The sequence below is a fragment of the Olea europaea genome, chromosome 15, assembly GCF_002742605.1.
Source record: "Olea europaea var. sylvestris chromosome 15, O_europaea_v1, whole genome shotgun sequence".
Classification (NCBI taxonomy): domain Eukaryota; kingdom Viridiplantae; phylum Streptophyta; class Magnoliopsida; order Lamiales; family Oleaceae; genus Olea; species Olea europaea.
This window is the reverse complement of record NC_036251.1, coordinates 8,366,009-8,388,017: the sequence shown is the minus strand read 5'-3', so window position 1 is coordinate 8,388,017 and position 22,009 is coordinate 8,366,009. Positions and strand designations below refer to the sequence as shown.

At 35.9% G+C, this 22,009-nt stretch overlaps 1 protein-coding gene across 1 annotated transcript in view; it reads left to right on the top strand.

Annotated features, from left to right (window-relative positions):
- The first annotated feature begins 14,952 nt into the window (after positions 1-14,952).
- Positions 14,953-22,009, top strand: part of LOC111411181 — a 24,242-nt gene continuing 17,185 nt past the window's right edge. Inside the window, exons 1-3 of the mRNA XM_023041737.1 lie at positions 14,953-15,553; positions 15,758-15,856; positions 16,055-16,888. Of these exons, the coding sequence (XP_022897505.1) occupies positions 14,953-15,553; positions 15,758-15,856; positions 16,055-16,888 (1,534 nt within the window). The remainder of the gene's footprint in view (positions 15,554-15,757; positions 15,857-16,054; positions 16,889-22,009) is intronic.

Here is a 22,009-nt window from a genome sequence, read left to right as displayed (position 1 = left end):
TTTTTAGAACGATGTACAAATCACTAAACATAATCATTCATTGGCCATATAAATAAAAATGCAGGAAATACAATAATAGATGCACATGGAAACAAGCATTTTAGCATTAAAAGCAATAGGGAAAGTAACAAAAGTTAGGTTAAATTACTACCATAAATCCTAGCAAAAATATTTAGCCCATTTATATAAATGATAAAAATGAGAATATTTTATATGATACATTGCCAATAAAAGATAATAAAGAAGAAAAATACAAGATTAAAGATACAATCCCCCTTTTTTGTTAGATTTTTGAAGATGTTAAGGCTTGGACGTGATTTTTCCAAAATCTCTTTGCCTTCATGAATGTATTTTTCTTGTGCTCTTAATTTTTTCCCAAATATTACAAAGAAAATGAAGAGAGAAAAAGAAGAAGAGAAAACACTGAAAAAGGAAAAATTCCCAGCTCAAAAACAGTGGCTGTGTTTCTAATGTGATGAACCCTACACAAAATCTGCAAACCAAGTCCCCGAAATTAGAAAAAGCATTTGAAACGTCCCTAGGTTTTTAAAGTGGCGCCTAGGATGCCACTTCTCTGACAAAAACATTAAGGGTGTGTTTGATAGCAAACCATTTTCCATGAGAAATGGAAAATCAATACAATTTTTCAATTTTTGTAGTGTTTGATAGGTGAAATTTTCCATGGAAAATGAATTCCACCTTTCTTGGCCACATCACTATTTTCCATTAAGTAATTGAAATGGTGAGAATTGGAATTCTCGATTACTATAGCATTTTTTAATTTTTATTTATTTATTTATATATTTATTTTTTCCAATGAAAATAAATTCTAAAAATTATTGTAATAAAATATTTTCCTTTAACTGACAATTTTCTTATAAAATAAAGCCAAAAGGACATCAAAAGATTGATAATTTTCTTTAATTTTTTTTTTTTGTTGACAATGGAAACAAATTCTATACCCAATACCAGTAAATTATATCCCCTTAATTGACAATTTTCATGTAAAACAAAGTCAAACGAATATCAAAAAATACTTTTATTTCAATATTTTCCACGTGAAAAATTATACCAATCAAACACAATAATTTACAATTCTCAGGAAAATAATTTCTAGGCAACTCAATTCCCTGAAATTCATTTTCAATTCAATTCAATTATATCTTTGTAATCAAACGGATCCTAAGGGATTGTTTGGTTTCAATTAAAATTTGATTTTAATTTAAGTTAAAGTCAAACAATCAATATTAACCACATCTTTCATTGGTCCTATAACTTTTCAACTTCAAATTTCAAAAACTTCTATCACAATCTACTGAAAAATCTAATTTTAATTCCCACCAAACTCTCTCTAAATTTGTTCCATTTTGCAGCTAAGTCCTCCAAACAATTGTACGTTAGATTCCTCAACTTTAATCTTATACACTTTGATCCTCAAATTTTGACTTTCATAACAATCATGCCCTCCAAAAATTGCAAACTCAGGTCCTTAAACTTGTTTACTTTGGTCCCCAATTCACAATTTTGCACGATTTTGATTCTTTCACTTCCTTTTGCCTTGTTCTATTTCAGTTTGGGGTTTTGACATATAAAAGCCATAATTACACAATTGCGAATAGAATTTCACTTAGTCTAATCAATAATTAGTTTGTTAAGTATTTAATAAGTGTGCAAAAATACATTTACCAGATAGTTTGGTATGCATTTCTCGAAAATTGTATTAAATGAGATCCTATTGAGAATTGTAAAAATGAATTATTAGATTTGGGGGAAAAAAGAACCAAACAAAACAATCAATTTTTGTTGAGTCTAGTTCGATTCTTTTATGTTTTAAAAATAAATTATAAAGTTTAAGTTGTCATGTAAATTTTTTTGATTCACCTTTACATCTTTCTCTAATTTTTATAATTATTTTGAATACATGATAATGAAAATGCTATATATCATATGTGTTCATCACCTATCTATATGATAACGAAGGTATGGTCACATTGTCCAGTGAGTAAAATTATTTAATACTTCACTAAATAGTATGATAATAACTTAATTGCCATATAGAAGAATGATGAACACAAGTGATGAGAAAGGGTGTTGATTAATTTAAATTCACATACCTTGTTATATTAATGGGAGATTTTAAACAAAATTTTTTACAATCGAATCAAAACTCGTTGAATTTACTAATTCAGTCTATTATATTTCGATATTAATGGCTTCATATAAATTGACCATTCTGATGTTTGATTCATTATGCCTCTTGCAACCTTACTCATAAACAATATTCTAAAAGGCGTAAAAACATAGCTAAGTGTGAGGTCAAGTTTCAAGTTTTATGAGTTTGGAAGATGCTTAGGCGTAAAAAAATGTTTTCTTAGTTCTAATATTATTTTATATTTTTATCATTTTAAAAATCATTTAGCCACTGTTTGAGACCTGAAAAACTCATTTTCCTTCATAATTTTATGAGGCTCGTTACGTTGAAATGGTTGATTGAATGGCAAATTGACGTTGAAAATAACCTATGCATAAGTTCTTTTTAATACACCAACTTTACCCCTCACCGTGCATTTGGTTTATGCATTATTGCGCGTTAAATTCGTGCATTTGAGGGCTTGTGATGGAAAAGGCGCAACGGTAATTTCAATTTCACAATTGAGGACATAAATGGGCATGCTTATTTTTAGAGGGGCCGGGGGTTGCATCTGTATCAAATATTTCACAAAGAATGATGATAGAAGTATAATATGGTGTATAACATGGTTGATAAAGTGGCCAAGTGGCAGTCCTCTATTGGACGGGCGGCTGTCCTATTGAAAAAAACCGCCCCTCCAATAGGGGCCGCCACTTGGTCAATCATGTTGTACATGATTTTGTACAAATAGAATAATTCTTTCATAAATGATGCTGGTGCAGGAATTTTTTATATTTCAAGTATTGTTCCAAAATTATAAAATCAATAAAAGTGAATTTGGATGAGAATCAAACGGATGCTTGATAATTAAAACAACGACTATACTACATATATATCACAACTTACATATTTGTTTACCAACAAATAATGTAACGAATTTTAATTAAGTAAAAATCTCATCTACCAAATAAGTAAAAAAAAAACTCTCTCACTTTTTTTTTGACACATCATTAATCTGTAAAAACTTATGTAAGGAGTGATATACAACAAGCATTTTCCTCATTACACTTCGAATATTTTGTAAATGAAATAATTTGGGTTCGAATATTTTGTAAATGAAATACTTTGGGTTCACATAATTACTAGAACTGAACTCGAAAACAAACTGTTGATTCAGGTTCGATTTTACTTAATTGCAATAACTTTTTATAAACCGTGAGCTGATATTATAAATTTTCCTTCCAATTTTTACTATTAGCAGATATGTTTAGAAATAGAAAAAATAAAATATGTCATTAAATACGTAAAATAAGGTTATGAGTGATTATGAACTAAAGTGATATGATTTAATTATTCAAATGTAGGGCTGAATAAAAAAATCAAAATCGTTGGTTTTGGTCCACGTAAATCCATCAACGTTTTGATTTTGAACTAAACCCTTGTGATTTACAACGTTTTGATTTTGAACTAAACCCTTGTTTGAGCCCCATTTTTCATCAAATACATTCTTTAACAGTTATTTGACCTCATTTCAACTACACATTTTACACACAAACTCAACACTTTTCTTTTTATTTTTTTAACCACACATTCTCTATCATAACACTATTTCAAAATGTATTTTTTCGGGAAAAAAAAAAAGAAAAGAAAAAATGGATCAAACAACCCCTAAACCAAAGGGTTGGTTAAAACCGGGTTGGTTAGGTTTTAATTTTTGCAAGCCTTTTCAAATCATTTACAAAAATATCTAAAAATAGATTAACTTAAATTTTATCCACCCAGTTAAAGTTGTTAACATCTAAACTCCGATATGATAAAAACAGTTCGTTAACCCCACATTAGTTAAACGTAAGTTCGGCCCACACTCTCAGGTCGGAGTTACCCGCCGTCATCTTAGAAAAACATCATGATTACCCCTTGTTACATCATCCTATCAATCAGAGACACTTGCCACAGGTGATGTCATCGTCGCTCGGAATGGCCAATTCCAAGTCCTCGAATTCCAGCCCCATACAGGTCATCATTACTTTTGCAATACATTGGCACATGACAACCGACCTCATTGACCAATCATTGGAGAATTCGGCCACCCGAGTTGCGAGCTTGGCACTATTGGTGATTTGATTGATTTGATGTAATTTCGACTAAAATGTGTATAAATAGTTGAATATGACCCTTGTAAAGGTAGAGCGAATTGAGATAACAACTTATGGCACTATCACATCTTTGTGATCTTTTCTAAACACAAATCGCTTTTTTTCTTAAAGTTGGTTCAAAATCATCCTTGCTAATTTTAACATCAACGGTTTGGCGCTAGAAGGAGGGCCCTAATTGTGAAAAATAGTTTCATTTGCTCCATAAAAAAAAAATTCTTTCAAAGGCTATGAGTCATAGCTCAAGTTCCAAAAATCCATCTCACACCTACCCTCATGAAACTAATGTACCACTGAATTCTTCACAACGGCAAGACCCTCAACTGATTGCAATGAGGGAAGCCCTAAAAAAATTGACAAATGCAGTGGGGCGAATGGAAATGAGCCAAGCCCATTCGTCTCCACTAGATATCAAGGTGGACTTCCCTGTAAGGACAAAAGCAAAGCGTCCCCCCACCAGGAGGACTCTTCACTTTTCAAGAGGAGAATCATCGAGAAGCCAAATCGATGAGGTCAAAAGTAAGGAACTTGAGGCGAGAAGGACTGCAAGTGTGTTCGACAGATTGGGGACTCATCACTCGCTGACCCCTACGCAAGGACAAACCAACCTGAAACGCCCTTTGGAACAAATAGAACTAGAACTAAGCACGCTTAAAAAATGCATCGTCGAACTGGAGGCTAAAAACAAAGGTGGCACGGAAGCTTACCAAACCAAACGATATTCTCCCTTCACCGAGGATGTCCTCATAGAACCACTGCCTGAAAAATTAAAAATTTCCCAGATCGCCGCATACGAAGGAGATAGTGACCCCCTCAGCCACCTTGACAAATACACCTCATGGATGGAACTACAGGGAGCAAGCAACGCAATCATGTGTCGAGCATTTCCCTTCACTCTAGGAGACAAAGCCCAAAGATGGTTGAGGAGGCTACACGAAAGGTCGGTAAAAGATTGGGATGACCTAGCCATGGCATTCTTAGCCCAGTTTATGGGCTCAAAGGCTAGAACTACACCCAAAGAACGTCTAGTGAGCATCAAGAAGGGAAGAAGTGAATCCCTCAAAAGCTATTTGAGTAGGTTCAACAAGCAATCCATGGAAGTAGAAAAAATATCTGACAATGCGGCACTCATGGCCGTATTAGCAAGACTAAGACCCAAAACGAGATTCTGGTGGTCAGTACACGAGGACGGCCCAAGGACTTATCTCGAGTTCCTGAACCGAGCTGAGAAACACATAAGCGCTGAAAAGGCAACCTCTGACCAAGAGGAAGCAAGACGTGAAATTGACCTTAATGATGTGGTGAAAGAAAAAAAACCAAGCCGCAGTCTTCAACCAGAAAGAAAGAAGGACAGGAGGGAAAGAGAATGTCCCAGGGCTCAGCCGTACAAGTTCCGGGAGCACCACCCACTCAAAGCCTCCTTGGAAGAGGTATTCACGCAAGCCAACACAAAAGAAGCATTTCGCAGACCTATAGTCCTGAAAAACGAACAGGTTGCACAACGCCAAGGACGACACTGCCGATACCACAGGACGATGGGCCATGATAATGATAACTGTCGGGACTTAAAAGAGGAAGTTGAATCATTAATTCGACGAGGTCGGTTACAGGAGATTGTTGCCAAGCCAAAAGAAGCAGATCGACCTATGATGCAGCAGCCACAGCTGTAGGGGGCCCCACATGAGCCCAACAAGCAATCCCCAACCGTAACCCACCTCCACATGCCGAAATCAAAATGGTGGTGGGCGAAAATCGGTAAATTGAAGGATCTAGAAGGGCCAGGCAAAGGCAAGCTTGAAGTGCAAAAATCGTACCGAACTACCGGAATCAAATCCCTAGGACCGACATTGACCCCGAATCGTTTTGGTTCACGGAAGAAGATTCTAAAGGAATCCTCCAAGACCAAAGTGACGCCCTGGTGGTCACAATGATGGTCGTCGGAGTGAAAGTCCACTGCACTTTAGTGGACAATGGAAGTTCGGTCAATATACTGTACTCATGAACTTTGAGGCAGTTCGAAATATCAATTCGCTACCTCCAACCATATCCAAGGAAGCTACTGGAATTTTCTAGGGATCCTATCGAAGCCCTAGGTTAGATAGTCCTTAGTGTGGAACTGGGCGAAGCTCCTTGCCAAAGAGGAATCTAAGCGGATTTTGTGGTGGTCAATTTACCGTCCAATTACAATGCAATATTGGGATGGCCCATTTTACAAGAACTAAAGGCTGCCACGTCAATTTATCATTATTGTGTGAAATTTCCCATCCCTTACGAGACTGGAATTATCTAAGGGGATCAAGCTACTACAAGAGTCTGCAACGTCGACCTACTAAGGCCACAAGTCAACATGCTGAGGAGTAGGACGAACACACAAGTTGAGGAAGCTAGACCAAAGAGACCAATCGTTACAAATCTCTCAGAGATAGGCATAACGGAAAAAAAATCTCAAAAAAGCCACAAACGAGCAACTATCTTTTGACGAGGAGGAGGCGGACCCATACCTTTACCACGGAGTTATGGTAATCTCGTTGCTTATAGCCGGGGTAACAATCCCCAAAGTCTTGGTAGATACAGGAAGCTCTCTGAACATCCTATTCAGCCATACCCTAAAATAGATGGGTATCCCTGCTAACTTTCTTCAACCATATCCAAATATGGTCCTAGGATTAAGTGGAGCCTTGACTTCTGCCAAAGGATCAATCAAACTCAAAGTCGAGTCTGGATCAGCACCTTGGCAGTTGAAGACGAACTTCGAGTTCGTGGTGTTCGACACCCCCTCCCCTTATGATGCTATGATGGGACAGCCCCTACTCTTCAGCCTGAGAGCAGCAATTTCCCTATATCACTATTCTATCAAGTTCCCCACACCCCATGGTGTGGGAAAAGTCAAAGGAAGTAGGGAGCTCGTCGAAAGTTACCAATGGAATACCTGTACGAGCCATCAACACAGCTTCCCGGGGGTACATATGGCGAACATATGGGAATCCAAACTCATTCCCTTAGACCCACGGACCAGGATCGAAGGCGAAGAACCCGTAGAAGAACTAGAAGGAGTTCGAGTCTGTGCTAAGGACCAAATAAAGGAACTCAAAGTTGGGTGCGAGTTGCAGCCCTCCACCCGAAGCAAGATTGTAGCTTTTCTTAAAGAGAACATCGATGTCTTCGCCTGAGATCACAGTGATATGAGAGGAATAGATCTTAATATTGCATGCCACAAATTATAGGTGGATCCTTCAGCTCGGCCAAAGTAGCAAAAACGACGACCTCTGAATCCTAAAAGATATGAAACACTAAATAAAGAGGTGCAAACGCTATTGAACAACGGTTTCCTACGTGAAGCGAAATACCCGAAGTGGGTCGCGAATCCGGTCCTTGTGAAAAACACAACGGAGATTGGAGGGTATACATAGATTTCACCGATCTTAACAAAGCATGCCCTAAAGACAGCTTTCCATTGTCAAGAATAGATCAAATGGTGGACGCCACAACCGGACATGAGCTACTCAACTTCATGGACGCGTATTCCGGATACAACCAGATACCGATGTACGGCCCAGATCAGGAGCATACCTCGTTCATAATCAATCGAGGTCTTTATGCTACAGAGTAATGTCATTTGGTCTCAAAAACGCTGGCGCCATCTACCAGTGACTCGTGAATTTCATGTTTTCCCAACAGATCAGAAAAACAATGGAAGTGTATGTAGACGATATGCTGGTCAAAAGCATAAAGGCCAAGGACCACTGTCAGCACCTAACCAAAATGTTTGATATACTGAGGAAGTATAGAATGAAGTTAAACCCGAGAAAATGTGCTTTCGAGGTCAGTTCAGGAAGATTCCTAGGTTACATCGTAAACAACCGAGGAATCGAGGCAAACCCTGAAAAAATACAAGCTATCATCCAAATGAAGCCTCCAACTAAACCCAGAGAAGTACAAAGTTTAACCGGAAGGGTTGCGACCCTCAGTCGGTTCGTCTCCAAATCTACGGACCAATGCAAACCCTTTTTCGACACGTTATGAGGTGGAAAGAAGTTCGAATGGACCAAAGAATGCCAGGACGCCTTTAACGAGCTAAAAAGACAATTAGCTAGACCTCCAGTGCTTTCAAAACCTAAGGCAGGCGAGGACTTGAAGATATATTTATCTGTTTCAGAGCACCTCATTAGCGTCATTCTAACCCAAGAAGAAAATGGCATTCAACATCCGGTTTATTACGTAACCAAAGTGCTTCATGAAGCCGAGCTCAGATATTCGACTGTAGAAAAACTGGCATTCACCCTGCTGATGGCAGCGTGAAAACTGAGGCCATATTTCTTGGAACACCCCATTGAGGTCTTGACCAACTCTCCATTGAGACAAACGCTACAAAGACCCGACACCTCTGGACGGATGGTAAAATGGGCAGTGGAGTTCGGACAATTCGACATCAAATATACGCCTCGTTCCTCCATAAAGGGCCAGACACTCGCCGACTTTGTCTTTGAGTTCTGCAACGTCCCAATTGAAGAACAACAGAAAGAAACCCCTTGGAAACTTTACATTGACGGTTCATCCACCGGAGAACGATCTGGAACCGGCATCGTATTAATCAGTCACGATCACCGCATGTTCTTTGAAGCCTTGCCATTCAACTTCAAAGCCTCAAATAATGAAGCTGAGTACGAAGCTCTTATTGCTGGAGCAAGGATGGCCTCAGGATTAGGGACCTCCGACCTAATTCTACACAGCGACTCCCAACTAGTCGTGAATCAGGTCAACGGTGTATATATGGCGAAAGAAGACAGGATGGACAACTACCTACGAGTTGTAAAAAAAGAACTTGAAAGGTTTAAAACCACCCAAGTAAAACAAATTCCCCGATCTCAGAACAATCATGCCGATGCATTGGCTCACCTAGCCACCAGTGAGGGAATCGAGGAATTCGATAGCATTCTCGTAGGAAGGATATCCCTACCGTCTACCGAGCTGGATAAAGTGGTCCTGATGATGATAGACCCTAAACCAACTTGGCAGGACTAGATCATCTCTTACCTGAAAATCGAAAAATACCCTGAAAAGCCTGCAGAGGCTAGAAAGCTCCGAACAAGGTCGGTCAGGTACACTCTCATTGATAATATGCTATATAAACGGGGATATTCCACGCCCTTATTAAGATGCTTGAACGAAGAGGAAGCCCAGCACGTCCTGTAAAACGTTCACGAAGGAATATGTGGAAACCATTCTGACGGACTCTCATGGCCCACAAGATTATACGACAAGGATACTTTTGACCTGCAATAAGACAAGATTCCCTTAAATTTGTCAAAAGATGCGTTAAGTGCCAGCGCCTCGCCCCCATCATAAACACTCCACCGCGCAAACCAAACCTAGTGACAGCGCCTTGGCCCTTTACAAAATGGGGGGTTGTCCTAATTGGACCCATGCCCGTTGGGAAATGAGGTGTAAAATTCGCCATCGTCGCAGTAAACTATTTCACTAAATGGGCCGAGGCAGAGCCCCTTGTCACCATCACCGAACAGAAAATAACCAATTTTTTTGTGAAAATCAGTTATCTGCAGGTTTGGCATACCTCACTGCATTGTTACGGATAATGGAAAACAATTCGACAACGCACGACTTTTGGATTTCTACGAAGAGCTCGGCATCAAGAAACATTTCTCATCACCAAACAATCCACAGGTAAACGGCCAAGTCAAAGCCATTAACAAGATTATTAAGGACACATTGAAAGCAAAACTTAACTTGTTAAAAGGAGGATGGGCTGAGGAACTCCCCAATGTGTTATGGTCTTATCGTACTACCGCAAGAACAAGTACTGGAGAAACCTCGTTTTCAATGGCTTTCGACATAGAGGTCGTGATCCCACTAGAGATCAACATTCCTTCGCTACGCATAACTGATTAGGACGAAGAAAGGAACCACATGGCTCTTCACACGGAGCTCGACCTAACCGAGGAAAAAAGAAACAATGCCGAACTCAAAAATGCCGTTTACAAACAGCGAAACGCCAAGTACTATAATAAAAAAGTACGAAAAAGAAAATTTGAGATAGGATCCCTCGTCTTACGGAAAGTATTCCTCCCCACAAGAGAGATCGACAGTGGATGCCTAGGTCCGAATTGGGAAGATCCCTATCTGATAACGAAGGTCCTGCTAAAAGGAGCATATGAACTGAAAGACTTGGAGGGCAGATCCTTACCCCACCCTTGGAATGCTAAACACCTTAAGCAGTACTATCAGTAAAGGGAAAAAGTCCCCTTGTAACGTCAATCACATCAATAAAAAGGGACTTTCTATTTTTTTTGAACATTTTGCTCAGCAATCTTTCAGAATCTCATTAAGCCCTGCCTCATGTGCAGGCCGATCTAAGGTCGTACGTGCTGTGACACTTAGTGGAAGATTCTTCCTAAGGAACCTTATTAAGCCTTGCTTCATATGCAGGTCGATCTAAGGTCGTATGTACTGTGACACTTAATGGAAGATTCCTCCTAAGGAACCTCATTAAGCCCCGCTCCATATGCGTGTCGATCTAAGGTCGTATGTGCTGCGACACTTAATGGAAGATTCCTTCTAAGGAATCTCCCCTCCTAAGGCATCTATAGAGCCCTGCTCTTCAAAGTTGGACGAGCTAAGGCCGTACGTGGTACTACACTTGGTACAAATGCCCAATGTATATGCCTGATTCGGAAAGCGCGTACTACACAACTAAGCAAAATTCATTTAAAGTAATTCTACACACTATTGTAACAAATTATCCATTTATTTATATATATATGCACTCTTGCTTAGTGGATTACATTTGGGTTGCATTTGGAAGCAAGAATGTATGAAATTTTAGTACGCTCGTGTTTAGTGTTAGTTTATGATTTTGAAAATTTTACTTGATTTTTGAAGTTTTACAGAGATTTTCTTTCCAAATAAGTTATTGTGTTGGGGGTTATCGTTAAACCAAATTCTTGTTGTGTTATGTTATGAATATGATTTTGAGTTTGCATGAAGTTCGTCTCATTTTTTAATTTTTGAATCAACTTAGTTATATTTTATTTGTAAGCTTGATCATTTATCTATACATTTTGATATTTTTATGGGGTCATTGATTCAATTTTTGATGAATAAGGAGATATGTTTGTTTTGTGATTATGTTTTCTCTAAGACTTGATTATTTGATTTGTAAGTACAATAATTAAAATGAGTATGTTGAGATTTTTTTTCATCTTTTATTGGCAGTGAGTTGTTGAATCGATTTATGGTTGGCTCACTGTACTTCGGATAAAACTTTTTGTTTTAATTTAAATATGGGTTGAGTTTGTGAGTTGATATGTTTTTTAATTTGATGTAATGTGGTTTAATTTGAGGATTCAAATATTTGATTCATGTTAGCACATGAAGAATTCATGTGTAGTTCTTAGGGAACCCATCTATCGAGATAAAATATCATTATCGACAGTTATGATTTGAAATTCGTGACAATTGATTATTGCTTCTAGACGGTTATGATACAATGTCAAACTTGTTTCATCTACTCTCCTACGTGTGTTACGAAATAAATGTATTACCTATTATCATTTGATCTTTGGTATTTGTTCATGTTACTAATTTTTGAATAAATTAACAAACTATAATGCCATTGGAAGAGTACCTGAAGCGCACATTAGCCCATCTTTTAGTAAAGGAGCTTCTCGGAGGTGCCCTCAAATGCTACCGATCCAATTGAAAATGAAGAAGTGGTGGTGACGAAGAAATGGCGTTCGACGCTGGTTGCTTTGAACCGAACTCTATACACTAGGAGTGGTAAAAAAGAGAGGAAAAATGAAATAATTGAAACTTGTTGAATGGAAAGAACTATCAGGGGTTGAGAATAGTGGATCTTTGCTGGCTACGAAACTCATGTATCTAATCTTTGTACTTTGATGATGGAAAATTTTGTCCAACTTATTTTCATATATGTGTAGTTTATTTTGTAGTTTGCGAAAATATAGTTGTTTAGCCAATTGTGTAGCTTGATTGTGTAACTGTTACTAATTGTGTATTATAATCATAGTTGAGTTTAGGTATATTCAGCTAAGTGCAAAAAATTACATGGACTTTCCAATTTTGTTCAATTTAATCGACTGTCCTATGTGATACAATGACCATCATTCACTTGAAATGATGAGAGGTTGCATGATATGAAAATTCAATGAATAAATTTGAATGATGTTAATGATTCATACACATTAATCGATCGTCCTATCATGGTTATCGTATCTATGCATTACTGTATACTTGTCATATTGCTTAGTTTGGTACCAACCGTTATGCTTAACTATTTTTATCTTGTGTAAAACTTACCAAGTACAATTGTCGAGAATTGGTGCCCAGAAAGTTTGTTAACATTATGATAATCACTATTTGGTGATTGTGTACTAAATGACCATAGCAGGGACAATTCTTCTAGAATTTGATTATAAACCAAAATCGTTTATTAATATTTAATTAAATAATATTAAAAATTCTTCAATATATACATGTAAATGCACTAAAAAATAAAAATTATATACATACGAAAATATAATTCAATACAATCTAAAATACTAAGAAAAATATACGATACAAACTTACTTTGTAATTATAAACTTGGACAACTGCATTTTACGAGGTCTCATATTTTGAAATCGTTGCAATATTGTCTCATTCTCAATTGTTCCAAAAATCTCTTTCTTCATGTAAACCACCCAATTGTCATTCAATCAGTCATCCCCCATTTTATTGCGTAAGTCACTCTTAATTAGATTCATAAGAGATAATACACTTTTCAACACTTGCAGTTGCCACAGGTAATATCAAAACCAATGTGATCAGCCTATCAACCAACAATTATTTTAACAATGTGCTCGATTAGAAGCAATGGTGAAACTAGATGCACCATTAGAACTAGAAGAACTAAGAATGGGCTTTCGTTTTGATTGAAAAAGTCATTCTACAATCTGCAAAATACCCAAATTTATTTTTTAATTAAAATTGATTAACACACGGAGAACAGGTTGAATTGAGCTTCAGATCTTCTCTATTAATTTTTTTCACTTATGCTAATTCCCTAAACATAAATTCTCAAATCAGAAATTGAAACTCACAAATGATAAATCATAAATTTTAAGTCATAAGACATGAATTATTTATCATAATTCATAAATTACAATTCTCATTTCTAGGTCGTAACTCATAAAATATAAATCATAACTCATAAATAATAATAAAAAATTGAACGATGTGGTGTGAACAAAAATCAAAAAGAAAAAAGAGAAAAAGTGTGGAGCATATGGCACAATGATGTGGAAATATTATTGCTGATTGGATTGATTTATAGAACTATTGACCGAAATATTTGACTCTTAGTTTTAGATTTATAAAATGCGCCTTTTATCTGGAAATGTGACTCCTTTAATTGATTTTATTGGATGCCTAAGATGATGCCAAGTGTCACTCCAATGACCATCGGATATGTGACCTTCTGGCGACTTCTTAACGACTCTCCACTTCCTAGGGTTTGAGATATCGATTCATTCGTCTCTCTCTACTTTTTGAGTTCTAGAAACTCTCTCAAATGCCTTTTACATTTCTTGAGTGATCTATAAATCTAAGAGCTTCTTTACTCTTGTGTAAACATTTATGTGTAGATCGAAAGGTGTTATGATGTAATCTTAAGTGATTCAGTCTGAGTGCCTTGGTTGTGTGCATTTTTTACGATTCCATGGTTTCGATTTCTTAATACAAGTGGTTCTTCCAGTGGTTGAAGCTCAAAAGGGGATTAGGAACATTTTATGTTCTAAATCTCTTGCCTTAGGGTGAAAGATCTTGCGTTCTTTATTTTCTGCGATATTTTTTCTTGTTTCTGCACCTTATTTTCTTGTTTGTAAATTGACTGATAAATGAACCTCCTCTTAACAGTGGTATCAGAGCTATAAGACGAAAGGTTCTAAGTCACGAGTACGATAGATTTGAAAGCTTGAGACCGGTTCGGTAGTATTATTTCTATTTCTTGAAACCCTAATAAAGGGATCTAGTGAGACTGTTCTTATTTTACAACTTACAGTAGAGAATATTTGCTATCACTTAAAAGTTCTATTGAAACTGTGTTTGATATTCTAGATCATTCTTGGCAATACCTTTGTCTAGAAACCCTAAGAGTTGTTTGGAATCTAAGGGTTGTCGTGATATAAGTCAAAGATCTAGATTTCTGAAAGTCCTGCATGTATTCTTGATTACTGTATATATAACTTGCGATAATTTGTATTTGTTCTTTGTGATCTTGTACTCCTCACAAGTTGAAATACTGTGGTTAATAAGCTATTGTTACATTACTGAACTTACTGTTTATACGAGTTACATATTCAAATTTTATCTTAATGACTTCTATTACATTTGAATTGGACATTTTGAATGGTAAAGGAGACTTTAGTCTCTGGCGCAAAAAAATGAGAGCTATTTTACTGCAACAAAAATGTGTGAAATTCATTGAAGAGTCATGACCTGATGGTTTAGAAGAAAACAAGAGAACTAAACTTGATGAAACTGCATGGAGCTCTATTTTTACATTTATCTGATAATGTCCTTAGAGAAATCGATGAAACAAAAATTGCTGCTAAGTTTTGGAAAAAATTAGAAGATACATAGTTGAATAAAACTATGCCTAATAAGGTGTATTTTTCAAAACAATTTTTTGGTTTCAAACTGGACCCAACTTTGGATCTTGAAGTTAACATTGATAGATTCAACAGATTATCTCGCGATTTAGCCAACTGTGATGAGAAACTCTCAAAAGATCAGTTGGCTGTGGTCTTATTGAACTCAATTGGTGACAAATACAAAGATGTTAAAAATGTTATTGAGAATGGGAAGGAAATTCTAACCGTAGATGTGATAATAAATGCTTTAAGAAACAAAGAGTTAGAGTTGAAATTTGAAAGAAAAGAATCTAATAATGGGGAAAGCTTAATGGTAAAATCCAAACCTCATCTCAAGAATGTTAACTTCAGTAATAAATTTGGATACAAAAGGAAGGGAAACTTTAACGATAAAATGAAAGTAAAGACAAAAGGCAAGAAATGTTTTTACTGTCAAGAAGAGGGTCATTTTATTAAAGATTATCCCAAAAGACTTAGTGAATCAATGACTAAGTCTAAAATCAATGGTGATGCAGCCTTGGCCTATAATGATGAGGCTAATATAGATGAAGTCTATGTTGTGACAAACAGTCTTCTCAATCAAGAATGGATTCTTAACTTTGGTTGCACATGTCATATGTGTCCCAACAAAGAATAGTTTATTGACATTGAAAATGTAAATGGTGGCCAAGTGTTAATGGGTAATCATATGACTTGTCAGGTTAAAGGAATATGAACTGTCACCTTAAGAGTAAAAGGAAATAATAAACATGTTTTAAAGGGGACTAGGTATGTACCTGACCTACAAAGAAACCTCATCTCTTTAGGTGTCCTTGATGACCTGAAATATCATATTATGATCAATATGGGATACATTAAAATCTTGAGGGGCTCTCAATTGATTACAAAAGCCCCCAAGAGACATGGTCTTTATATTTTACAAACCCAATATTTTATTGAATCCACTTCAATAGCAATTTCTGTTCAAAATATATGTCACAAATACAGCATAAAAGGTTAGGCCATATAAGTGATAAAGGGTTGTAGATTCTGAAAAAAAGAAGAAGGTGTTTTTGGGAAGGATAAAATTGAAAAACTCAGTTTTTGTGATCACTACATTCTAGGAAAGCATAATGGACTTCCATTTTTCCTTGTGATGCATAAATCTGTGGTTATACTTGAATACTTGCATGCCGACCTTTGGGGACCAGTANAGTTACAAAATAAAGAAGCTAAATTTGGTGGTGGGAGTGGAGAAGCTTTGCAAAATCAATCTAGTTCATCTGCTCCCAGAGAAGAAGGCGAAGCTTTTGCCCACTGTTATGGAGTTGGTGACTTGGTGTGGGGCAAAGTAAAATCGCATCCATGGTGGCCTGGTCACGTATACAACGAAGCCTTTGCTTCTCCTTCTGTCAGGAGAACCAAGCACGAGGGCCATTTGTTGGTTGCTTTTTTTGGGGATAGTAGTTATGGGTGGTTCGACCCTGCTGAACTAATACCATTTGAAGAGAACTATGCGGAAAAATCCAGTCAAATTACTTCACGACCATTTTTAAAGGCAGTGGAAGAAGCCGTGGGTGAGGTATCTAGGAGACGCAGTTTGGGGTTAGCCTGTCGGTGTCGGAACAAGTACAATTTCTGGCCCACAACTGCTGAGGGTTACTGTACTGTGGATGTTGGATGTTATGAATCTGGTGGGGTTTACTCCAGGAGGCAGATCAAAGAAGCACAAGATAGTTTCCAGCCAGGGGAAATGCTCAATTTTGCGCAGCAGCTAGCCTTGATGCCCTTGACTGATGATTATTGGATGCTCAATTTCATCAAGAACAAGGCTACAATTTTGGCATGCAGGAAGGCATTTTTCGAGGCTTTTGACGAGACATATGCACAAGCCTTTGGTATTGAGCCCGTGCGCCCCACTCCTCCCTCACAGCCGCTAGTGGTGGATCCAACTAAAGGTATTGTTTTGTATTCATTTGTTAAAAAAAAAAATTCCAATGATTTACACTCTGCCAATTATGTTTATGGCAGTATATGTGGATTTGCTTGATAGTTATGCAACTCATAAATTATATTAGTTCCCTTGAATTTTATTGACATGATAGCTTTGTCAAAGTTGTAGCTTATGAAGTAGTATTTTTACACACCACTATGCACTTTTCCTTCCATTCTCTAGTTTATGCTAATTGAATTTATTTATGCCTTCAATAACACCAAACGAAGTAAGGTTTTGCTATGACTATGTGTAAGGCTAGAATATGATATTGTGAGAGATCATGCTCCATTCAACTGCTTGAAAATATATGATACCTGCATAAGCACTTTCTTGTTATATTTCTTTTGTATTCTTGAGGAGTCTATATGATACTAAGGAAAGATGGATACATTGGAAACAAGGTTCACAACCATAGAAAGTGTAAATATAGAGATTGGAGTGCTTGTGGAGCTTAAGCAATTGTATTTACTTGGACTTAAATGTATATGCATATATTATGACCATGACGTATGAGTTCTCAAGTAAACTATACTTGATGTGTTACATCAATCTTTGAGCTTTCCATCTTGTCCTTTTATAATTTGTGCATTTAAAATGGTTGGGAGCAACATGTTTGTGATAGGGCAATAAAAATCCGTGTATTATCTATCATAATTTCATTTTCCCCATATAGCCAATTTCAAATTTTATTTTCATTTGATTTTTTGAGCATAGACGCTAATGAATTTGGGATTCAAATAGTTATCTTTGCAATTTGGATGGTATAACCCTTAGTTGACCTCTTTTCTTGACACTTATTTGGTCTTGAAATTGTTCTTTCCTACGATACACCAATACTGACATGTGTGTCTGACACGATACGCGTCATCGATATGCCGACAAGTGGTTTTTCAAATAAGCACTCACACGACACGTTGATTAAATTCTTTAAAATTCTTCATTTATATAGTATAAAACTATAAATTTAGTTTTATATTTGTTATTAATTTTTTTCTATTGGAATTTTTTAAATATGAGTACCTATTTGTTATTTACTAATAATTTTGAGTTAAAAGTATATAATATTTTTAATAAAAAAAGAAAAATATTTGTGGCAGTATTCGAGGAGTGTCGATATTGACACGTGTTCGACATGAACCGGACACAAACACGCTACTCTATTTAAAGTGTTCGTGCTACAAAGGTTCTTTCAATATAAAAAGTATGTACAACCAAAGTTATTAGAAGAAACGAAAATAGGCACACATGTAATAAAGTTGCACCATTTGATGACTTCAAATCGATTATTAGGTCTATAAGATAAATTCTTGTATTTAAGGCTTCTTCTTTCTCTTAAGGGTGTTTTCAAAATGAACAGGCATTAACAATCTTTAGCAAAAGTTCCATAACTGCAAGGTATAACTTTTTGGGCTGTTTCTTTAAACCTAGAATGTTTTATGGCCTTTTTTCGCCTTATACGTACAGGACAGAGGAACGCTATTGTATGTGGAGGGTGATAATGAAGAATGTGAAAAAAATTGATAGTGATGGAGAGGAAGATGTTGATGCTTCTCTTAAAAATCCTTTAATTAGTGATAATATGAGATATTTTTAAGTTGCATTTACTCTGTTAGTGGATTATAATTTTGTTAAGTGAGTACTAATTTAAGAATTGTTACTTTATCAATCTCTCTATGTTTATTTGCAGTGTAGACTCTTAATATTGTTCATTTGTTTTACTATGGATCTTGAAGAAGTTCATGGCTAACTTTGAGCTTCCTTTATTTTTATTTATTTATTTTTTGTGTATTCTTTTTGAATTATTTTATTGGTATATCTTGAGGCTCATTCCTTGCATCATAGTGTGAGAACGCGCCAGTACCCAATTATGCTTTTGGATACATTGCTTACAAGTTTGTCAAATTTGGTCACCTAACTTTGATTTTTTCAATTTGATTGCACAACTTATATTTTTTTATTTCCATAAATTAATTCCAGTCTTACATGGCTGATGGAATGCATGATCTGGTGCTTATTTGAGACTAAATCAGTAGGTAGTTTGCAAAATAAATAGAAAGGGATCGTACAAAGGTGAAGTTAGGGTTTCTAATTCCCTAATGAGTTTTCTTTCTTTGTAGAAATGGTTAATTTAATGTCAAACGAGTGTCAGGTCACGCATTCCCTTCCATCAGGGATATAGGACTAGCCATTAGTTTTGGTTTTGAAATGATTGAAATTAAAAGTGTGTTGGATGGTCAAAATGAAACAAACTCAAGTTAGGTGGCCAACATGAATCACTTGTAGGAATCTTATGACATGCTTGTTCTTGGTTTCTGCTTTTCCATTTATTTCTTTTTTAGCTATTATGTTTTGGTTGTGTTTAATATAGGCCAAGAAACCTTGAAAATGTTCCAGGCTATTTAAAAAAAAAATAAAATTCAGTAATGACAATGAAAAGTTCTGAAAAGGCAAGATAAATGAGTGCGCATTTCTGGTTTAGCCTCAATGTGTAAACCTCGATCTCTTTTCAAAACGACAAGCTTCAATATGTTGGATGCTAGTTGTTTAGTTATTTACTATTTTCTGGATCTGAACAAATTTCCTCACTTAGTAGGGATTGTGGGGGGGGGGGGGTAGGTTTGGACTCTGAGACTAGGCATATTTCCTTGGTATTGGAGAGCTATTCGTGATTATAACAGTGAATATCGTGTAGTCATCTAAGAAGCATGCATTTAGATACATAATTCGAATACTCTATGATACGAGTACGTCAATGCAGTTTTTTGTTTAAGAAAGGGATACGGGATATGTGTATTAGAAGTTTTAATACCATTATTTATTAACAAATTTTACATGTATTAAAATTTTTAATACCAATTTTACTAAAATTGGATCGGACCAGTTGATTTAGTTGGAGAAATTGGGAAACGGACCAAAGTTAACCACATAATAAAAAATCAATAAATTAAGCTGAAAATCGGCCAATTAAATCAAAAATTGGGAACCAGTGAAGATTTTAATGATTTGGTCAGTTCCTATACTTATTATTTTGTTTTAAAAAATTATATAATAAAAAGGTTACCTAGGGATTGGCAACTAATTTATCTATTTTTTCACGCTATGGAGCTCTTTTATATCCATTTTTCAGTCCCATAATTGATACACTTTTGATGTGGGATTGAGAAACTCTAGTAAAGCAAAACTTATTTAGTAGTATTTATGGCCACTTGGTTCAGGACTGCAAAATAAGTTACTCAATTCCTATAGATTGTTGGGAATTTTTTATTTTCAATCTTACAAATTATTTAGTAAAATTGGAACGAGTTTTTATAGTGATTTAGCAAATTAAAAACTTATAAGTTTCACATTAAAAAATATATCTTTAACATATTTGTATTTATTTTTGAGGAGGTGTATAAGATTCATTTAATACCTCAAGAAGAGGGTGAGGATGAAACAGGGTAAGATTGATGGTGTGAAATTTAATTATATGCTGTTGTCAAAAAAAAATTAAAATGTTCATAAAAATTTATTTATTTATTACATTCGGTTTGACCCCAATTGAACTTCTTGACCTTTGATTCTTTCTCTTTTTTGGTTCGATGCTTGGACCAGGTTTTGAAACATTGTTTAATACTATTATCTATTTTCAATAATAAACTCTAGTTATCAAATAATTTTAAATTTTAGTTGCCAATTATTTGCTAATATATATTTTCAATAATAAGTGTAAATTGTATATTTATTTATTATCTTAAAATACATATACTTTCTTTGAAATTGTTAATTAATAAATATTATCTATTTTTAATAAATTATTTATAATAACAATAGTTATCTATCAAGTAAAACACTTGTCATCTATTGCCTAAACCAATAAAACTCTTTTTTGTCATGACATATCTTATATGTGTTGCAAGCTAAAAAAATATAATTTTTTAAATAATTAAGAAATACGTATAAGGTACGCATTAGATAGTGTCCAAGCATATTCAAGCTTGGATACGTATTTGGTGTAGGTACACAATAAATTTACAAGTATCCGTGCTTCTTAGGTAGTCATCTTTCGATTAGCCTTGACCTTGATAGAGGATAGTCATGTGATTCTAGGATATCGTACTAAATAAGTTCCAATGGTGATTATTTGGTTGGGCTTCCAGTTTTGACGGATTATGTTTTGATGCTTGAGAATCAACCATGTTTTTCATTAAGAAATTGTTTAGATTGTAACTAGTTGGGTCTAGTGAGAGAGTGTTGGAACCTGAGCTAGACCTAGCGTATGAAACTTCTGTATCTCTACTATTGTTTTAGTTTGATTGTTTAGAAGATGGTTAAGATTAAGCTTGATTGTAGTGCTAATCTTTTTGCATGTCATAGTTTTATTTTGAGTTGTTGAAAAGCTGGTGAAGACCAAGCTTGACCCAAACATTAAATTGGAGGACCAGGCTAACTTTTATCTTGGGTTACTGAGAAGTTAGTTAAGAATAGATATGCCCCTAGAATTAGTTTTTTGGATCATTGAGATCTGGTAGATTCGGTCATTGCGATCCAGAAAAAAAGACATCGATCCTGATTGTAGTTGGAACTCCTATTTACTTGGGAGTCTTCTTTTGTGTGTGGAGCTTTGCTCGAGAGACTACAGATGGCAAATTATCCAAATTCTATACTTCTGGAAGTGCACAATTCCCTTTATAATTTTGAGTGATGCTACCATATTAAGGTTTCTAATTTTTGTGCGTGGATTTGATGCTATTTTCCATGTCAACTGAATTTTCTGTAGTTTTATAACGATCGTCTTTTGTTAACTTACGTGGCTCATGCTCCTTGCCCAAACTATAGGCATACTGTGCTATCCCTTGACCACCCAGTCAATCCAATTCCAGGATGCAATGTGGCTGCATATTACAAGCACCTTAGAGGCTCCAAGCTGAAAGGAATTGGGTTGAACAACAGTCTTGTTTACCGAATCTCCTGCTCTCACAGACCAAGATATATTGTTAACAAATGCACATCTGCTACATTAATTTGGGAAGGATCCTGAAACAATTGGTGCTGTTGATGGCCATGCTTGGCCCCGGGGCGGGGGGGGGGGGGGGAGGGAACC